Genomic DNA, 17,143 nt, shown 5'->3' with positions numbered 1-17,143 from the left:
GGATTTTGGGCAGGAATTGTTCCCTGGGAGGGTGAGATGGAATTCCCAGAGCAGCTGTGGCTGCCCCTGCATCCCTGGCAGTGCCCAAGGCCAGGCTGGAGCCCCTGGGACAGCGGGAGGTGTCCCTGCCATGGCAGGGGTGGGCACTGGGTGGGTGCAAATCCCTTCCCACCAAACCACGGTGGGATCCCAGCTTGGCTGTGCCTCTCAGAGGGATGTGTGGCTCAGAGGCGCCCCAGGGCCGTGGTTGTGGCTGGTGACCACAGCCGGGCTGGTGGCAGCACTGGGAATGTGCCATCCCTGTCCCCAAAGGTGACACAGCAGCAGCTGAGCCTCCCAGGGATGCATCCCAAGGGGAGGTTCCAGAGCAGGCTCTGCTCTCATCCACACAGAATTCAGGCTAAGGGCCTTTAAATGACTGAATTAGGCAAAATTTGGTGTTTCTCCAAGAATCCTCCGGAAATCTGCTGCTGGAAAAGCAAACTCATCTTAAAGCTACACGCACACAGGGCGAGCAAGTTTTCCACTCTGGGATGGAAAAGAGCTTCCCAGTGCTACCCAGCCCTTTTCTCTGGCCAGGTCAAGCTTGTTCCTCCTGCTGCAGTCTCAGGGGCTTTGTGGAGACCTCGTGTAGTTCACCTTTTTTGGGAGCTCTTGTGGCATTTTGGGGATATCCCATCAGAACTGGGGGTGATGGAGGGGGACCCAAGGGAGCCCAGATCCATGGGGTGGGTGAAGGGAGATCCTGGTGTGTGAGAGCCGAAATGAGGGATGTGGGACTCCAGGCAGGTCTCCAAAATGCAGTTTATTGTACACAGAATGCAGTTTATTGTACACAGAATGCAGTTTATTGTATCCAAAATGCAGTTTATTGTATCTAAAATGCAGTTTATTGTACACAGAATGCAGTTTATTGTATACAGAATGCAGTCTATTTTATCCAAAATGCAGTTTATTGTATCCAAAATGTAGTTTATTGTATCCAAAATGCAGTTTATTCCATCCAAGAGGTCACAGCAGCCCAGGGCTGTGGGTGACAGAGCTGTGCCCACAGCTGTCAGCTCCAGCTGCAGGCAGGCCTGGACACCATTTGGGTTTGGTTACATTGCATTATTTACTTTTCTTTGATAGAACCAATCTATACCTTAACTATTACCTATAGCCTATCATAACTGCTGTAATTACCATATTCATGTTACTGTTCTCCAATCACTCAAAGTCAGTACATCACAGTTTAAGCTAGAAGTTGTGTTTCAGTTTTCTTGCAGTGGAAAATTCTGAGACTTTCTTTGCCACATTTGCTGCCTTGTTTGCCTGTGCTCTCTTCCTGCTTGGTAAAAACATCTTCTTGTTTGGGGTGGGTTTATCCTTTGCTCTAAGTCCTAAAAACTCTTTCTAACCAACACACTCTTTGCTTCTTTGGTTAGCCTGTGAGATTGGCTCAGCCATTCTTTTATTCTATATCAAAACTTGCTTCCATCTCTATTCCTTCATCAGACTCTACATTTAAAAATCTTTCTGCTAAGCATAGATATCGGTGAGAATTTCTCAAACTTTCATCCTTCCCAGCACTGGTGGAGCTCCTGGGAAGGGCTGGGCTGGTGACAAAGCCCAGGGCACCAAACGCAGGTGTGGTCTCAGCTGGGTGTCACAGGTGGCGTTTGAGCAGTGAGGGGCACAAAGCGCCCTTGTCTTTGTGCCTGAGCCATCCTCATCCTCCTCCTCCTCATCCTCTCCTCCTCCTCCAGATCCAGCACCCCTTCCCATCCCGCTGAGGATGCTCCAGGGGCTCCGGGCCGGATCCAGAGCCGGACAAACCCCAGCCCAGCCGTGCCCCGGCCGGGCCAGCCCCGGGTCAGGGTGATTCATGCCGCAGCCAGCTCGGCCGGGAGCTCGCCCGGAATTGCGACACCGTGGGGCTGCTGAAGGCAGCCAGCGCCGAGCCCGGCATGCAGGCGGCTTCCTAACACACCCCTGGGGTTGCTATCAACAGCCCTGTTGTTCTTAGCGATCGCATCCCTCATTTATCATGCCGGCTTTGCAGCGGCTGCCCAGGGGCCGGGGTGGGACCGTGCAGGGCTTTGGGGTGCAGCCAAATCCCCCCCAATGCCCGGGGTCCAGAGCAGGGCAAGCAGGGAGCGCACAGCGCTCTCCACAGCCTGGGGCAACCACCATTTTATTCCACCGTAATTTTATTCAACTTCCATTTTATTCCACCACCATTTGTTCAACTTCCATTTTATTCCACCATCATTTTATTCAACTTCCATTTTATTCCACCACCATTTGTTCAACCAACATTTTATCCAGTTTCCATTTTATTCCACCATCATTTTATTCAACTTCCATTTTATTCCACCACCATTTGTTCAACCAACATTTTATCCAGTTTCCATTTTATTCCACCATCATTTTATTCAACTTCCATTTTATTCCACCACCATTTGTTCAACCAACATTTTATTCAACTTCCATTTTATTCCACCACCATTTGTTCTACCTTCATTTTATCCAGTTTCCATTTTATTCCACCTTCATTTGTTCAACCATCATTTTATTCAACTTCCATTTTACTCCACCATGGTTGGTTCAACGTTCATTTTATTCAACTTCCATTTTATTCAACTTTTGTTTTTTGTTTTATTCAGCCATCGTTTGTTCAACCATCATTTTATTCAACTTCCGTTTTATTCCACCGTCATTTGTTCAACCTTCATTTTATTCAACTTGTGTTTTATTCCACCGTCATTTTATTCAGCCATTGTTGGTTCAACCTTCATTTTATCCAACTTCCATTTTATTTAACTTTGATTTTATTCAGCCTTTATCTCACTCAACTTTCTCACTTCAGCCAACTCCTGGTGCTTCCCTGCTGGGGTGCAGAGGAAGGGGTAGCAGGGAAATTGCTCCGTGAAGTTTCTTGGCAAAGCCACCAGCTTCAACTCCCAAATCCAGCATTCCAACCCATGCCAGGAGTGTCCTGGCAAAGCCACATCTCCCCTGCCCTGCTGCATTTTTGGGAAGGCAGCCCAACATCCTGCATCCCATCCTCACCCCCAGCTGCTCCACAATCCTGCAGGTGTTTTATATTAAAAAAAAATAACCAAACCAACAAAATCTCTGTGCTTTTCCAACACAAATGTTTTGTCTGAGGTTTCAAAACCTTCCTTGGTGTCATCACAGCCTCCTCCTCCTCCCCTCTGGCACGGACCCCTCACCTATATCCTGCAGGAAAGGTGCAGATGGGCACAGCAGCCTGAGCTCGGCTGGAAATGCACCCAGCAGAGCCTCCCTGGTTGCACAGGGCAATGCTGGCACTGGCAATGCCATCCTGGGGCTGCCAGGAGCCTGGCAAGGTCCCTGCCAGGGATGGTTCAGGTTATGGAGTGCAGGGGTTTATTTCTAGATTAAGGAAAGCTTGCAAAAGGCAGGCACGGAGGTGATTTATGTTTATTTTGCTCAGTTAATAACCCGTGGCACGTCCTCCCCTGCGGCGTTAGGGTGGATCAGACAAAGCTGCGTTTAAATTACGACCATGCCCGATATTTATTTTTTAATATAGTTTTATGGTCGCCTTCCCCATTTATTGTGAGCTAGAAAAAGGTCCAGGCTGTGCCAAGAGCTGCCTAAGGATCCTAAAGGCTGCAGGGGCAAATCCTTGGAGTTCAGACCTTGGAAAAGTGGGAGAGGCTTTTCAGATCTGTGTTTTAGAGGTGACATTCCTGAGCCTCCCAAGGGTGACAATGGGACCCCTCCTGCTCCTTGGGACCCTCAGCACATTTCCCCAGGAGCTGTGATGAGCCTCAGGGAATTTTTTGGGATGAGGGTGTGCAGTCAGTGTTGGTCAGTGCCTGCTGGGACAGGGTGTCCCAGCATGATTTTGGGGTTAAAGTCACCCAGTGATGGTGCTTGTGGTTGTGTCAGTCCTCAAACACACAAATCCAACTCACCCAGGTGTGGTTTCCTGAGATTCTGAATCTGCCCTAAAAAGAATTCCCTGTAGAAGGAAAAGTGCTTTCTCTACGTTTTTTCTGCCTGGATGTGGCACAGATCATGGTGGTTTGTAATTTTTCGGGTGCAGAGTGACAGGGAACAAGTCAAATATGGCTTGGAATGGTGAAATTCCATGAGCATAAAATGTAATAAATTAAAACGATGAGCTCTGGGTGAGGGGGTTGGCAGCTGGAGATGGGAGGATTCCATGTGTCCCACCCTCCTTGAGGAGCCTGTGAGAGGAGCAGGAGGCTCTGGAGAGAGGATGAATTCCTGTTCCTTACAAAGCATCTGGGCAGTGAGGGTCCAGGTGGGAAGTTTGGATGGATGTGTGGGGTGCAGGGAAATTCTGGGAACCGTTCCTGCCTCAGGCCTGGGGTGGCCTGGCCACGTCTCCATCCATGCCCAGAGAGTGAAACCAGCTGGGAGCACAAAGCCAGGCCCTGAGTCATGGCAGGATCCAGGAACTGGGGCTCTGGGGAAGCACCAGAGGAGAAGGTTTGGCTTGGGAAAGCTGGGCTGGCTCCAGCAGGAAGGGGAGGTTTCTCTGGAGCTGGGTGTGATGGGATCCAACCCCTGTGGGGTCTCCTCCCTGCCCTGGGAATGCTGTCAAAACACTTTGGAGTGATGGAGCAGCCAGGAGAGGCCATTCCCAATGAAACCTTCCCCCCATCCTGGTTCTTGCATGAAAACCTTTTCTGTGTTTCTCCGTATTTTTTCCTCTTTCTCCCAATTTCTTCCCGGACGGAGAGCCCACGCCAATCCAGCGGCACAGCAGGGCTGGCATAATGGGATGTGACATTTCCCATCACAAAAGGCCTCTCAGGCTCGGGGCTGACAGGCTCCTTCAGGCACCAAACCCCGGGAAAAGCGAGGCTGGGCTGAGAGCAGGAGGGTCGTGGGCGAGCCAGAGCCCCTTGGGAGCATCCCCTGGCCCAGATGCAGCACCAGGATCCCACTGGAAGCGAGCTGCTGCTCAAACAGGCGGCTGAGCTGGGAAATGCCAGAGTTTGGGAGTGCTGGGAGCTGCCCAGGCCCTGCCCTGCTCCGTGCTGGCCTCCCTGAGCGCGGGGATAATTGGAGGGAGAGTTTCTCTTGGATGGCTCCAAGCTCACATGCTTCTTGTTGGAAAGCAGGACGAGCCTGGATGTTTTTGGGAGCTGGGGGAGGAGTGGTCCTCCCCAGGGCTGCTGGCTTTGGTGGGGAGGAGGAAACCCCAAAATCTTCACCTTCCTCTGCAAGGACACGGTGGAACAGATCCAGATCCACCTGCAATTAGCATCTCATCCTTTTATTCCCCGTTCCAGCCTCGCAGGGAAGCTGGGTTGCCATCCCAGCGGCTCTGCCTTTGCCGGGATGCTGAGCCAATTCCTCCATCCTGACCTCATTGCAAAGATCACAGGAACGGAGGAGAACAAACCTGGGCTCCCGCTGGGCCGGCTTTGAAGCCGCTCAAACCCCTGCTCGTGAGGAGGGTGTTTGGGATCGGCTTCCCCCCGATAATCGCTGCTTAACGCCGGGCCCTTCCCATGGGACGCAGCCCCGCACCTGGCGGAGCCCCCTCGGTGTCCCGAGGTCCCCGGGCCGGGCTGGGACGCGCTCCCGCTCCAGGAGCAGCCCAGCCCTGCTCGGGTCCCATCCGTCATCTGTTTGTCCTGGTGCCCTGCCAGCGATTGTGCCGATTTCCCACACCCACTTTCCATAAAGCCTCGGTCCTCGCCCGGGCGAATCGCTGGCGAGAGCTCGCCACCCATCCCTTTCCCCTCCTCTGCGATGGGATCAGACACGTTCTGGAGAGGGGGAAGAAAGGGAAGGGGGTGAAAAGAAAACAAAAAAGATCAAGAGGAAAACACAAGGTGACTCACACTGCCTTTAATTTATTTGTGTTTATTTATTTATTCCCCCCCACCCTCGGCTGCGACGTGCAGGCAAACAGCGAGGGCTGCCCGGGGAGCTTCGCTCGGTGCCCAGGGCACCAGAAATGACAGGGATCAAATTCCCCACTCCTTTGGCCGAGGAAAAGATCGCGGAGAGCAGCTCCTGGCGCTCGAAATGTGTGGCACAGATTTTTCCAGCCTTCCCAGGTCTCTGCACGAGCATCCCGTGCCCCGCCACAGACCGGAGGGTGGGAATATCTAATTCCACCTCCTACACCGTGTCCTCGGCAGGGGAAAGAGAGAAAGAGGAGATAAAAGGCTGGGAAGCTCAAATGGTGTCATTAGGAACTATTAATGCTCTCATAAAAGGGCATTAATAAAGGCGGCAGCTCATCAGTGTCCATTAGCTCGGCTCGTGGCGGGGATCTTCGGGAGCTGCCGGAGTGTGATGCTCCCCTCGCCCTCACCGGCGTGTCAGCAAAGGGGAAAGGGGCTGGAGGGGGGGTTATTCCCCCGACAAACCATTCCCCGAGCAAAAAACAAGGAGAAAATGTCGCAGGGCGTCACTCTCCACCTCAATCCCTCCCGAATCCCCGCAGCCGTGCCCAGAGTTTGCTCCTTGCTCCCAGGATTGCTGTTTACTATCAAAGAAAAAAAAAAAAAAAAAAGGCAGGCAGGGTTTGGAGTGCTCATCGCGACTTTCTCCCTCCCGCCCTCTTCCTGTTCTTGCCTCTTAAAAAGGAGTTTTATCCTTTGACTCTCCCATGCCCGGGGCTAGCGAGGAAGCCGCAGCATCTCGGGGCGAGCCGGCAGCGCTCAGCGGCGGGCAGGGCACGGGGAGGAGGCTCGGCCCGGCCCGATGAGCCCCTGGCAAAGCCAGGAATAGCAGCGCGGTCCCCGCACGGCAGCGGTGCTGCCAGGGAAACCCGCAGTCCGTGCCTTTGATGAGCCGGGGCTGGCAACGGGCCCGGCCGCGCGGAGAGCTCGGGATGGGCTGGGATGAGCTTGGAATGAGCTCGGGATGAGTTTGGAATGGGCTCGGGATGGGCTCAGGATGGGCTGGGATGAACCCGGGATGGGCTCAGGATGAGGTCGGGGCAGGCTCGGGATGAGTTTGGAATGAGGTTGGGATGAGCTTGGAATGGGCTCAGGATGAGTTTGGGATGAGCTCTGGATGAGTTTGGGATGAGTTTGGGATGAGCTCGGGATGAGTTTGGGATGAGCTTGGAATGGGCTCGGGATGAGTTTGGGATGAGTTTGGGATGAGCTCGGGATGGGCTCAGGATGAGTTTGGAATAAGCTCAGGATAGGCTTAGGATGAGGTAGGGACGGGCTCGGGATGAGTTTGGAATGAGGTTGGGATGAGCTTGGAATGGGCTCAGGATGAGCTCAGGATGAGTTTGGAATGAGTTCAGGAAGAGTTTGGAATAAGCTCAGGATGGGCTCGAGATGGGCTCAGGATGAGTTTGGAATGAGTGCAGGAAGAGTTTGGAATAAGCTCAGGATGGGCTCGGGATGAGCTCGGGATGCACCGGCAGCTTCCCCCCCGCCCCTGTGGGCAGCAGCGGCACATCTGGGGGAGAGCAGGCACAGCTGGAGGGCTCGGGCACGTGCGCACATCTGGGTGGAGGAGGGGCGAGCCCGTGTGGGTGGGTGGGCTGGCGGGGCACATCTGGATGGGCGCTGCCGAGCATCTGGGCAGAGCCGGTGTGCGCATCTGGACGGAGCCGGTTTGCACATCTGGATGGCACGGGTTTGCACATCTGGGTGGAGCGGGTTTGCACATCTGGATGGCTCGCGTTTGCACATCTGGGCAGGGCCACAGCAGCCCCACGGCCCCGTGTGTCCCCTCAGGCACTTCCCAGGTGTTTCTCTCCTCACATCCCGCCCTGCCTTCCCCTCCCGCTGCCATCCCAGGCACCCGGACCTGCCCAGGTCCTCACTCATCACCTCCCTGCCACTGGGAGATTTCAGCTCCAGCCGAGCCAGAGCCAGAGAGCCGAAATCCCAGGATCTGAGGGAGCCCTTGGCTCCCTGGTGACCTTTGGGGCAGCTGGCAGGAGGCTGTCCCCGGCCGTGACTCAGGGCAGAGCAGTTTCCTTTGGAGGCAAAGGGAAGCTTTGATCGCAGGGAGCCGAGGCACCAAACCCTGCTCCCCACGTGCACCTTTGCTGGGAGTTATCTGAGGCATCTTTTTTTTTGGGATAATAACTCCCAGGGCAGGTTAGGACGGAGGAGGCCTGGCAGAGGAGCGTGTGTGGGCAGGACTGGAATAACGGGTGCTGTAGGAGAGGATTGACGAGCGCTGGGAGGTTGGGAATGGCCGGGAATAGCACAGCAGGTCAGGGGTGAGGTGGGATGTGCAGGGCCAGGATGGGGGTGCAGCTCCTGGTGTTGTCCCTTTGTCACCCATACAGGACGGTTGGTGTCCCAGGAATGGCTCCTTGCTCCCGGGAATCATCCCAGGATGGGGATGGAGAGCCAAGCCTGCAGTATTGTCCCTTTGTCACCCATGGAGTCCCCACAGGGTGCTCGGTGTCCCAGGAATGGCTCCTTGCTCCCGGGAATCATCCCAGGATGGGGATGGAGAGCCAAGCCTGCAGTATTGTCCCTTTGTCACCCATGGAGTCCCCACAGGGTGCTCAGTGTCCCAAGAAAGACTCCCTGCTCCCCATTCCAGGATGGGGATGGAGAGCCAAGCCTGCAGTATTGTCCCTTTGTCACCCATGGAGTCCCCACAGGGTGCTTGGTGTCCCGGGAATGGCTCCTGCTCCCCATTCCAGGATGGGGATGGAGAGCCAAGCCTGCAGTATTGTCCCTTTGTCACCCATGGAGTCCCCACAGGGTGCTTGGTGTCCCGGGAATGGCTCCCTGCTCCTGGGAAGCACCCCAGGACAGGGATGGAGATCCAAGCCTGCAGTGGGACAATCTCTGTGAGCAGGAGTTTGTTGAGAGCAAAGCCAAAGCTTTGCCATGGGAATGATGCTGGAAATGAGCTCAGTCCCACCTGGAATGGGCCAGATCTCCCAAATCCTCGTGTGCTGAGCGTTTGGCTTTTAAGGGAATTATTGTGGCTTTCCCAGGGTGCCACAGCCTGGATCCCCGGCCTGGATCTCCACACAGTCTCTGTGTGCAGGTGACAGCAGTGTCACCTGTGCCAGGGCATTGTGGATCAAGCCCCTAAATCCCAAAGAGCCGAAGAAAAGCCCTGGCACACCCACTTAAAGAAAATTCCCTTTACAAGGAAATGATGAGAGAATGATCTTCACAAGGCAAACACAGAAAATGTTGGGAAATGAATCCCTGGGGAGAAGTGGGCACAGGAGGGGTCCATCCCTCTGTGTGTTTCTCCTGAGGATTCCAGTTTCACCTAAAACCTCTTTTTGTCCTTTCAGGGCTCGGATCTGAGGGTTGGGAAGATCAAAGGGAAGGTCCTGACAGGTGAGTGCAGACCCCAAATGAGGGGATGGGGTCTCAGGATGGCAGTGCTGGCTGGGGTGGGCACACCAGGAGGGAACACAAGGAGCTCCCTAGGGCACAGCTGGGCACTGTCTGAAACAGGAGCCACTTTTTCTCTAATTTTTTCTAGAGGTAAAAGTGGTTTAAAAACACCCCAGCGGTTGGAAAGGCTCCAAACCAGTGTAAAAAAGAAGGGGGAGGGTTAAACCCAAAAGAAAAACAGAAGATAAAAGCGGGTGAATCCCAACAACTCCTGTGATGTTGCAGGAACAAAGACTTTCAGTTCAGAATGGGCCAGACATGGGCCAGGGGAGAGGGGCTGGGGGCTCACCTGGCTCCTGGTGCAGCTTCAGCCCCTTGGTGTCACATCCTCCTGTCCCTGATGGAAGCTGTGCATCCCATGGATGTCCCTTTGTCCACAGCAGCTGGCCATGCCCTGAGCCAGCTGTGGGCCCCACATCTGGGCACCTCCAGCCTGGAGCACAGCGGGGACCCCAAAACCCCCCTGGGGCAGCCCAAGGGGTGCTGGCCATGCCCTGCTGGGGGCTGGGGGTCCCAAGTTTGTCCCCCTGCCCAGGGGAGGCTGCAGACAGGAGAAGGGGATGGATGAGGAGGGGTCAGGGTGGTCCAGGGTGTGCTGAGGAGCTGTTTTGGTGGAACCCCTGAGCTGCTCCACAGTGAGGGGTCCCAGTGCAGGGAGCTGCATGGCAGAGCTGATCCCAGCCTGGAGCAGGGCGTGGATAACTGGTTCTGGTGGGGCTTTGAGCTCAGATGGACACTGAGCCCTTCTTTCTCTTGTGCACCCCAGAATACAGCCGGCCCAAGCCCGCCCGCTACAGCGGCTACCACCGCTACCAGTTCCGCCTGTACCGGCAGTCTCAGCACCAGACCATCTCCCTGAGCTCCGAGGAGCAGCAATCGCTGGGTAAGGACCCGCCTGGCCTCGATCCCCGCCCCGAGGGGCCGTTCCAGGGCTGCGGGGCTGGGGATGCCCCGCTCGGTGCAAAGGGATCCTCGCAGGGGGACGTGGGTGAGGTGTGAAATCCTTGCCAGGCAGCAGAAAAACCCTTGGGAAAGGTCTGGTAACGGCCTGGCTAGCGGGATCGGCAGCAGGCAGGGATGTGGGCTGTGAAATGCAGCCCTTGCTGGCACATCCCCCCAGCCACAGCAGTTGCATCACCTCGGAGCGGAGCGGAGGATAAGGATCAAGGATTGCTCAAACCGGGCTGACACAACGCCCGCCAACTCCCAGCTCCTCCCAAAACCTTCCACGGAAGGGATGGAGCAGCGAGACCCCCAAAACACCAAGGGAAGCGTTGTTGGTGCTCCGTGCTGGGGCCGCAGGAGCCGGGATGGGCAGGGATCCATCCAAGCGTGGGTTCCTCCCTGCCCTGCCTGGAACTCGGGGCTCGGAGCCTCGCGTGGCCTCCACAAGGGAAATTTCCAAACTTTCCCAGCTGGGACCACATGAGCAGGGCCGGACGGGCAGGTCAGGTCGGTGTGTCTGGGCTGCTCTGCCGTGCCTGACTCACGCCGTGCCCGGAGCGGGGGCTGCCCCGGGGGGCTCTCACACAGCCCCAGCCCATGGCCGGAGCGCGATGAGGCTGCCACGAGTCTCCCCGCGGGCTGTCCCTGCCCTTGGCTTCGCTTTCTGGCTCATTAGCTCCGCTTCTTAATGACCCCGCCGATGTCACCCCCCTGCCAGCCCCGCATGGCCGTGGCTCCGCGTTGTCCCCACATTCCCACCGCAGCATCCCGGAGCAGAACCCACCGAGGAGCTTTTTCCAGATAAATCCTCTTTCCAGCAGGATTTGCAGCTCCAGCCCCCCCAGATGTCCCCCCGGGAATGTCCCCCCGCTGTCCCCGAGGCGGGGGTGGCCGGGCATTCCCCACCCCATCTGCGCTCCCCAGCCCTTCCCGCGCTTCCTGGGAAAGACCCAGCGGATATTTGGGATATTTTTCCGCGGGATCCGATGCCTCAGCATCGTTTGTCAGGCAGCTGTGGGGCTCGTGTTTAAGGAGCCGGTTAAAGGTTATTTTTAACCCTTTCACTGCTGCATCACATCCTCGGCTTGGCCGGGGGATGCTGCTGGATTCAGACACTGCCAGCCCATCATCTTTATTCTCAGGGAATGAGCCCTAAAAGCAGCCAAAGGATGAGATTTTGGTGTCTCAGGGGTTTTAAATAAATCCATCCCCAAGGCAGTGGGATGCACGCCGATGGATCTGCTGGTGCATCCAGCCCTGTGGTGCACAGGGGAGGAGGAGCAGACACCTTGGCAGAAGGTGGGAACGAGGAGGGGGTGACCCCAATCCCAAAGGATCCCAAAGGATCCCAAAGGAGGAGAGCCCAGCCCGGGCTCTGCCTGGTTCCTCTCCTGCAGTAAAAGCAATGCAGGTTCTCCCGGCGATGCCGCAGGCACAGTTTGCATCCTAGCTCAGAATTTCCCATCTTATTTGGCCTCAAATGAACCCTTCTTGCTGCTTTCACTCTGTCCTGCATCTGGTGACAGCGACATCTGTGTCTCACCGGGGCTGGGGACACCCTTTGTCCCCATCCCTGGACAGGGAGTGGCACTGGCCGGGCACAGGGAGTGGCACTGCCCATGCCAGCCTGGGATGTGTCCAGCCTCCATCCCTGTGCTGGGCATCCCTCCCCCTGGCAGAGCTGAGCCCCAGCAGTTTCTGTTCATTCAGCTCCCAGGAAAATCCAATTCCCTGCTGGCCCTGGGTGTGTGGAGGCGGCCGGGCCAGGCCGGGCCGGGCCGGGGGAGGTGACAGTGCCAGGCGGGATGGCAGCAGCTCGGCCCGAGCCTCCAGAAGAGGGCACTAAAGCAGGACCTGCCCGCGTCGCCTGTCCCTGCTCCTGGAACAGATCCCTGGGAATTGAAAACGCGAGGGGACGGCGAGAGAGAAAAACAAATCCCGGTTTATTCTCCCTCCTTGCCTGGCTGTGCAGAGGGAGCGGGGACGTTTCCACCCATCCCGGCTGGGATGGCACTGATGGGCACAGGTGGGTGCTGGAAGGGCTGCAGGACCTGGACACGTCCCAGGTCACTCGTGACAATGTGGAAATCTGTTGTTTATGGCTGAAGTGTTTCTCCAAGGCAACTCTTGAGCAAAAATCTCATTTCACCAGAGAAAAATCCACCATGGTCCTTCCCCGTGAGTGTTTCTGATCAATCCCAGCATCAGCCAGCTCTGTGTGACCTCGGGCAAATAACTCAGAGCCTCAGTTTCTCCTCTGAGTCTGATTCACTTCAGTTTTTGGCCGTGCCACCAAATTATCACTGAGCAGCAGCTCTGTCCCCGCTCGGTACCGAAGGTGGGGATGTTTGGGGTGTCCCCACAGCTCTTCCTGCCGCTCACCCCACTTCCCTCGCAGCCAGGAGTGTCACAAGCCGAGCCTGTGTTTTGGGGAGATGCAAGATAATCATTTGTGGTCTGTGAAATGTCACAGCCGCCGTCGCATCCCGAGGCCACCACAGGATCCACGGGAAATCCCTCAGCTGGGGAATTCAGGCACCAACCAGACCCCGCCTGTGGTGCTGGGCAATGAAAGTTCCCCCACAGCTTTCATCGAGGGGGATCTTTAATTAGCACAAAATCTTGAGGCTTAATTGCACTTGGGTTCATCCTTGTGCTTCCACCTCCGGGAAGCTGGGGAGATGTTCCCACATTCCCAAAGCCTCTCCTGACCTGGAAAGATGTTTTAGAACCGGGAATGGGTTTTTTCCTCCCAGAAATTTTACCTCCGGGAGCAGGGATGGGATGATGAGCCCGGCCAGCCCGTGGCTCCATTCCTCTCCAGCTCTGGATCAGGATCGGGGCCACATTGACTCATGAGCCGACCTTGTGCGCCTCCAACCCGATCCACCCAGCTGGAAAATCGGGTTGGACTGGGCCCCGGCGGGGAGGGCAAGGCTGCGGCCGGGACGGGAGGCGGCCAAGGGCTGGGGGGAGAGCGCGGTGCCGGCCCCCGAGTCCCCGGGTGTCGCTTAATGGTGACCAGAGCCGCTGCCGGCCTCCCGCCCACCTCCGCCGGGACATCATTAATCTTGGCATGGAAGCGTCAGGGAGAACATCGCGGCTGATGAGGCTGATAAATTACAGCCGGGGGGCCGGGGGAGGTGGGCAGGAGGCGAGGGCAGCGCTGGCAAAGCTGTGGGATGGCGGGGATGCCGAGATCCCGGAGCCCAGCGCTCGCCCCGTGCCTCAGTTTCCCCATCGGGCGCTCCGGGCTCAGGCGGCCGCGCACGTGTGGGTGTCAGCGGGCACTCCTCTTCCTCCGGCGGGTGTGCAGATAAGAGCCAAGTGGGATGATTTAATCCTTTGGGAAACGAGCTTGAAAACGGACCAAGCCGCGGATGAAACGCAGTATTGTTGTGGCAGCGAGAGGGGACGGTGGCACCGCGACCTCGGCCGCCCCCCTGCCCCTTTCCCCGCTCCGTGATCGCAGTGACTCAGAGTCCCCAGCTGGGTGGTTTGGGATGGCTGGCACAGGGATTTGGTCATGCCAGGATGGGGCGCCCGCTGTGGGGATTTGGTTGGATTTGGTGTAGGGGGACCCCAAATCTGGCACCCCCCGGTGCATCTCCCCCACCCTGACCACACCCGCGCTGCCCCGGGGCTTTCCCTGGCCAGACCGGGCACAATGGGTGCCAGGGCAGGTAGGAAAGTAGGTCAGGAAAAACCCCGGCCCTGCAGCCCCGCCGAGGCTCTGCCTCCCCCGGCTCCTTTTCATCCTCCCCTGCGGGGGCTCCGCGCATCGGCGGCAGCTCGGGCACCCCTGGGACTCGGGGCTGCCGCGTCTCGCTCGCACCCCGGCCCCGCGGGGCACCCGCGCCTCTCCCGGGGGCTTTTGCGGAGCTTTGAAAGCTGCGGATGAAAGGCGCCCACAGGCACAGCGGGAGCGGCCCCCCGAGGCTCCTTCCCCCGGTGCCACCTTCGTGGGGACCCCAGCACGGAGGGGGCTGGGCTGAGACCCCCCAAGGGAGGAGCGGCCCCTCCTGCCGAGGTGGAATTCGGGGCTCTGTGGCCCGGCTGGAGGTGACCCCAGTGCGGTTTGTGTCCTCGGAGGGTGGCAGGGACGCCTGGGATCCTGCAGGAGCAGCCTGGTGCATTCCAACTCTCATCCCAGCCGGAGTGTGGGATGCAGGTCCTTCCTGAGCATCCTGCGAGCTCCTTCACTGGCTCTGGAGCATCCCAAAACTCATCCCAGCAGAATGTGGGCTGCAGATCCTTCCCGAGCATCCTGTGAGCTCCTTTCTGGCCCTGGAGCATCCAAAATCTCATCCCACCCCGAATGTGGGACACAGGTCTTTGCTGAGCATCCTGTCAGCTCCTTCCTGGCCCTGCAGCACCCCAAATCTCATCTCAGCAGAATGTGGGATGCAGGTCCTTGCTGAGCACCCTGTGAGCTCCTTCCCTGACCGTGGAGCATCCAAAATCTCATCCCAACCGGAATGTGGGCTGCAGATCCTTCCCGAGCATCCTGTGAGCTCCTTTCTGGCCCTGGAGCATCCAAAATCTCATCCCACCAGAATGTGGGACACAGGTCTTTGCTGAGCATCCTGTCAGCTCCTTCCTGGCCCTAGAGCACCCCAAATCTCATCCCAACTGGAATGTGGGATGCAGGTCCTTCCCGAGCATCCTGTGAGCTCCTTCCCTGACCGTGGAGCATCCCAAATCCCATCCCAACCTGAATGTGGGATGCAGGTCCTTCCCGAGCATCCTGTGAGCTGCTTCCCGGTCTTGGAGCATCCTGTCAGCTCCTTCCCGGTCCTGGAGCATCCTGTGAGCTCCTTTCTGGCCCTGCAGCACCCCAAATCTCATCCCAGCAGAATGTGGGATGCAGGTCCTCGCTGAGCACCCTGTGAGCTCCTTCCTGACCCTGGAGCATCCCGCAGCTCCAGGGCGCGCTGCCGTCACCAGAGAATCTCCAGAGCTTTTTTTGGAGCTCGGAGCCCGGGGTGAGGAGCAGGTGGGAGCTCCAGCAGCTCCCCCCAGCCATCAGCACCCCTTGGAGGTGATGCAGCAGCTCAGGTTTTGCTCAGCACTTTTGCAAGAGCAAAGGGGACGCTGTGCTCCGGTCGGGGCCGAGATGCGGCAGCAGATAAACCTGCCAGGCCGCCGCGTGACATTACAGAGCAGCCAGGAAGAGGAGAGGACAGGTTTCAGATAAACAACGGGCCCCTTTGCCCACAAGGAGGGGCAGCGTGAGCTCTTTGGGCGCCAGGGAAAGCCCCCCCCGGTCAGGGCAGGATGCTCGCACAGACACAGGCTGGGAGCCCGACCCCGGCAGGGCACAGGGGGATTTCTGCCCCACAGGGGCCGGTGTGAGGGAATCCCTGCTGCCTTTGGACCTGCAGAGAGTTTCCCTGCTGCCCACGTGGGATAAACCACAGCTGGAGCCGGCAGGAGCTGCCCCAGAGCTCGGCGGTGCTGGGGCAGCGGGGGAGGAGGGTCAGGAATGAGGAACCCCCTGGGCTCCAGCAGCCTGAGGAGCAGCAGCGCAGTGAATGCCACTCCGGGGGACGGGGGATCTCCTGTGACACCCCCAGCGGGATTTCCAGCCAGGCCACCCCCGGTGGGCTCGTAGGAGGGTTTGCTGCAAAGGTCAGGGGGCAGCAGAGGAGCTGGTACCCCCGGGATGCTGAGATTGGGGTTCCTGTGGCTCCTCCTGTCCCTGGGGCCTCCGGGGTGTGCAGGATGTGGTTTGGGGCAGAGCAGCAGCTGCTCGGGGCTGCTCCCCTCTCCAGCCCTGCTCACCCCCTTTTCCTCTCTCTCCCCAGGCACTTGGGACCTGAAGGATTTCGTGGAGGATTTTCACCTGGGCCACCCCGTGGCCGCCACCCAGTTCCTCACCAAAAACTGCAAGGATTAACTCCGGCCATCCCACCCATGCCCTGCACATCCCCACAGCCCAGAGCCACCCCTGCCTGGAGCAGAGGGGACCCCAGACCCACCGAGGATGAGCCCACCCTGCTCCCAGCCCACAGCCCCAACCCCTCCCCTGCCACAGCCAAGTTGTCTCTCCCTCTGGGGATCCTCCCAGCTCGCCTGGTTATCCCAGGAATTTTGGCATCTCCCCTTCTCCCCCCTTCACCCCGTTTCTGACTTGACCCCTTGCATGTCCCCCTGGCACTTTGGGGACTCGGAGTTTGGTGCCTGAATAAAGTTTGGATGGAGCACAGGGGGCTCTGTGGTGGCAGCGAGCGCGGGCAGGGGCAGTGCCAGGTGAGTCTGGCATTTGGGATCTGTGGGCAATGGGAGCAGGGGTGGCCTGCCAGACCCTCGTTTAGGTGAGCCCAGGGTCACCCAGGAGGGGACAGGGACAGTGATGCCAGTCCAGGGGTCCCTGGGTGGCACCGCATGGGAACGGGCACTGCCTGTGCCCTCAGCCCGTTTCTCTTGGAAAGCAAAACCCAAATTAAAGGCATAAATCAGCAGAGCTCTGCCTACTGGCCACTTAGCCGGACCTCCCCTTTAATTAGCTCCTTAATTAGGCTTTCATCTAAGACTCAGTTTTCTCCAAGGCTCAGATTCACCTGCCTGCAGCTCCTCCTTGGAGCACACCCCGGTGTCTGCGCTGTGACAAAGCCACCTCTGGCCTGCCCGTGGCCAGGAATAATGTTCCTCTTGGAGCAAACCATGGAGAGCAGGAGCCCAGGACATTCTGCAGGCAGGGGAAACTGAGGCAGGAGGGCTGGGCAGGGAGGCCTGGGGTCCTTCAGAGGGGTTGTGATGCTCTGGTTGTGATGCTGCACCTCAGAACAGAGCAACCTGATCCCAAAAAAAACATCTCTGTGCCA

General features: G+C 57.7%; 1 protein-coding gene across 1 annotated transcript in view; it reads left to right on the top strand.

Annotated features, from left to right (window-relative positions):
• The window catches only part of PEBP4 (phosphatidylethanolamine binding protein 4), a 93,998-nt gene extending 77,476 nt beyond the window's left edge, over positions 1-16,522 (top strand). Inside the window, exons 5-7 of the mRNA XM_064731145.1 lie at positions 9,266-9,311; positions 10,138-10,254; positions 16,124-16,522. Coding sequence (XP_064587215.1) covers positions 9,266-9,311; positions 10,138-10,254; positions 16,124-16,215 — 255 coding nt within the window. The 3' untranslated portion in view covers positions 16,216-16,522. The remainder of the gene's footprint in view (positions 1-9,265; positions 9,312-10,137; positions 10,255-16,123) is intronic.
• The last annotated feature ends 621 nt before the right edge of the window (positions 16,523-17,143 follow it).

Source organism: Zonotrichia leucophrys, chromosome 22, assembly GCF_028769735.1.
Source record: "Zonotrichia leucophrys gambelii isolate GWCS_2022_RI chromosome 22, RI_Zleu_2.0, whole genome shotgun sequence".
Taxonomy (NCBI): Eukaryota; Metazoa; Chordata; class Aves; order Passeriformes; family Passerellidae; genus Zonotrichia; species Zonotrichia leucophrys.
This window is presented reverse-complemented; position numbering and strand designations above follow the sequence as displayed.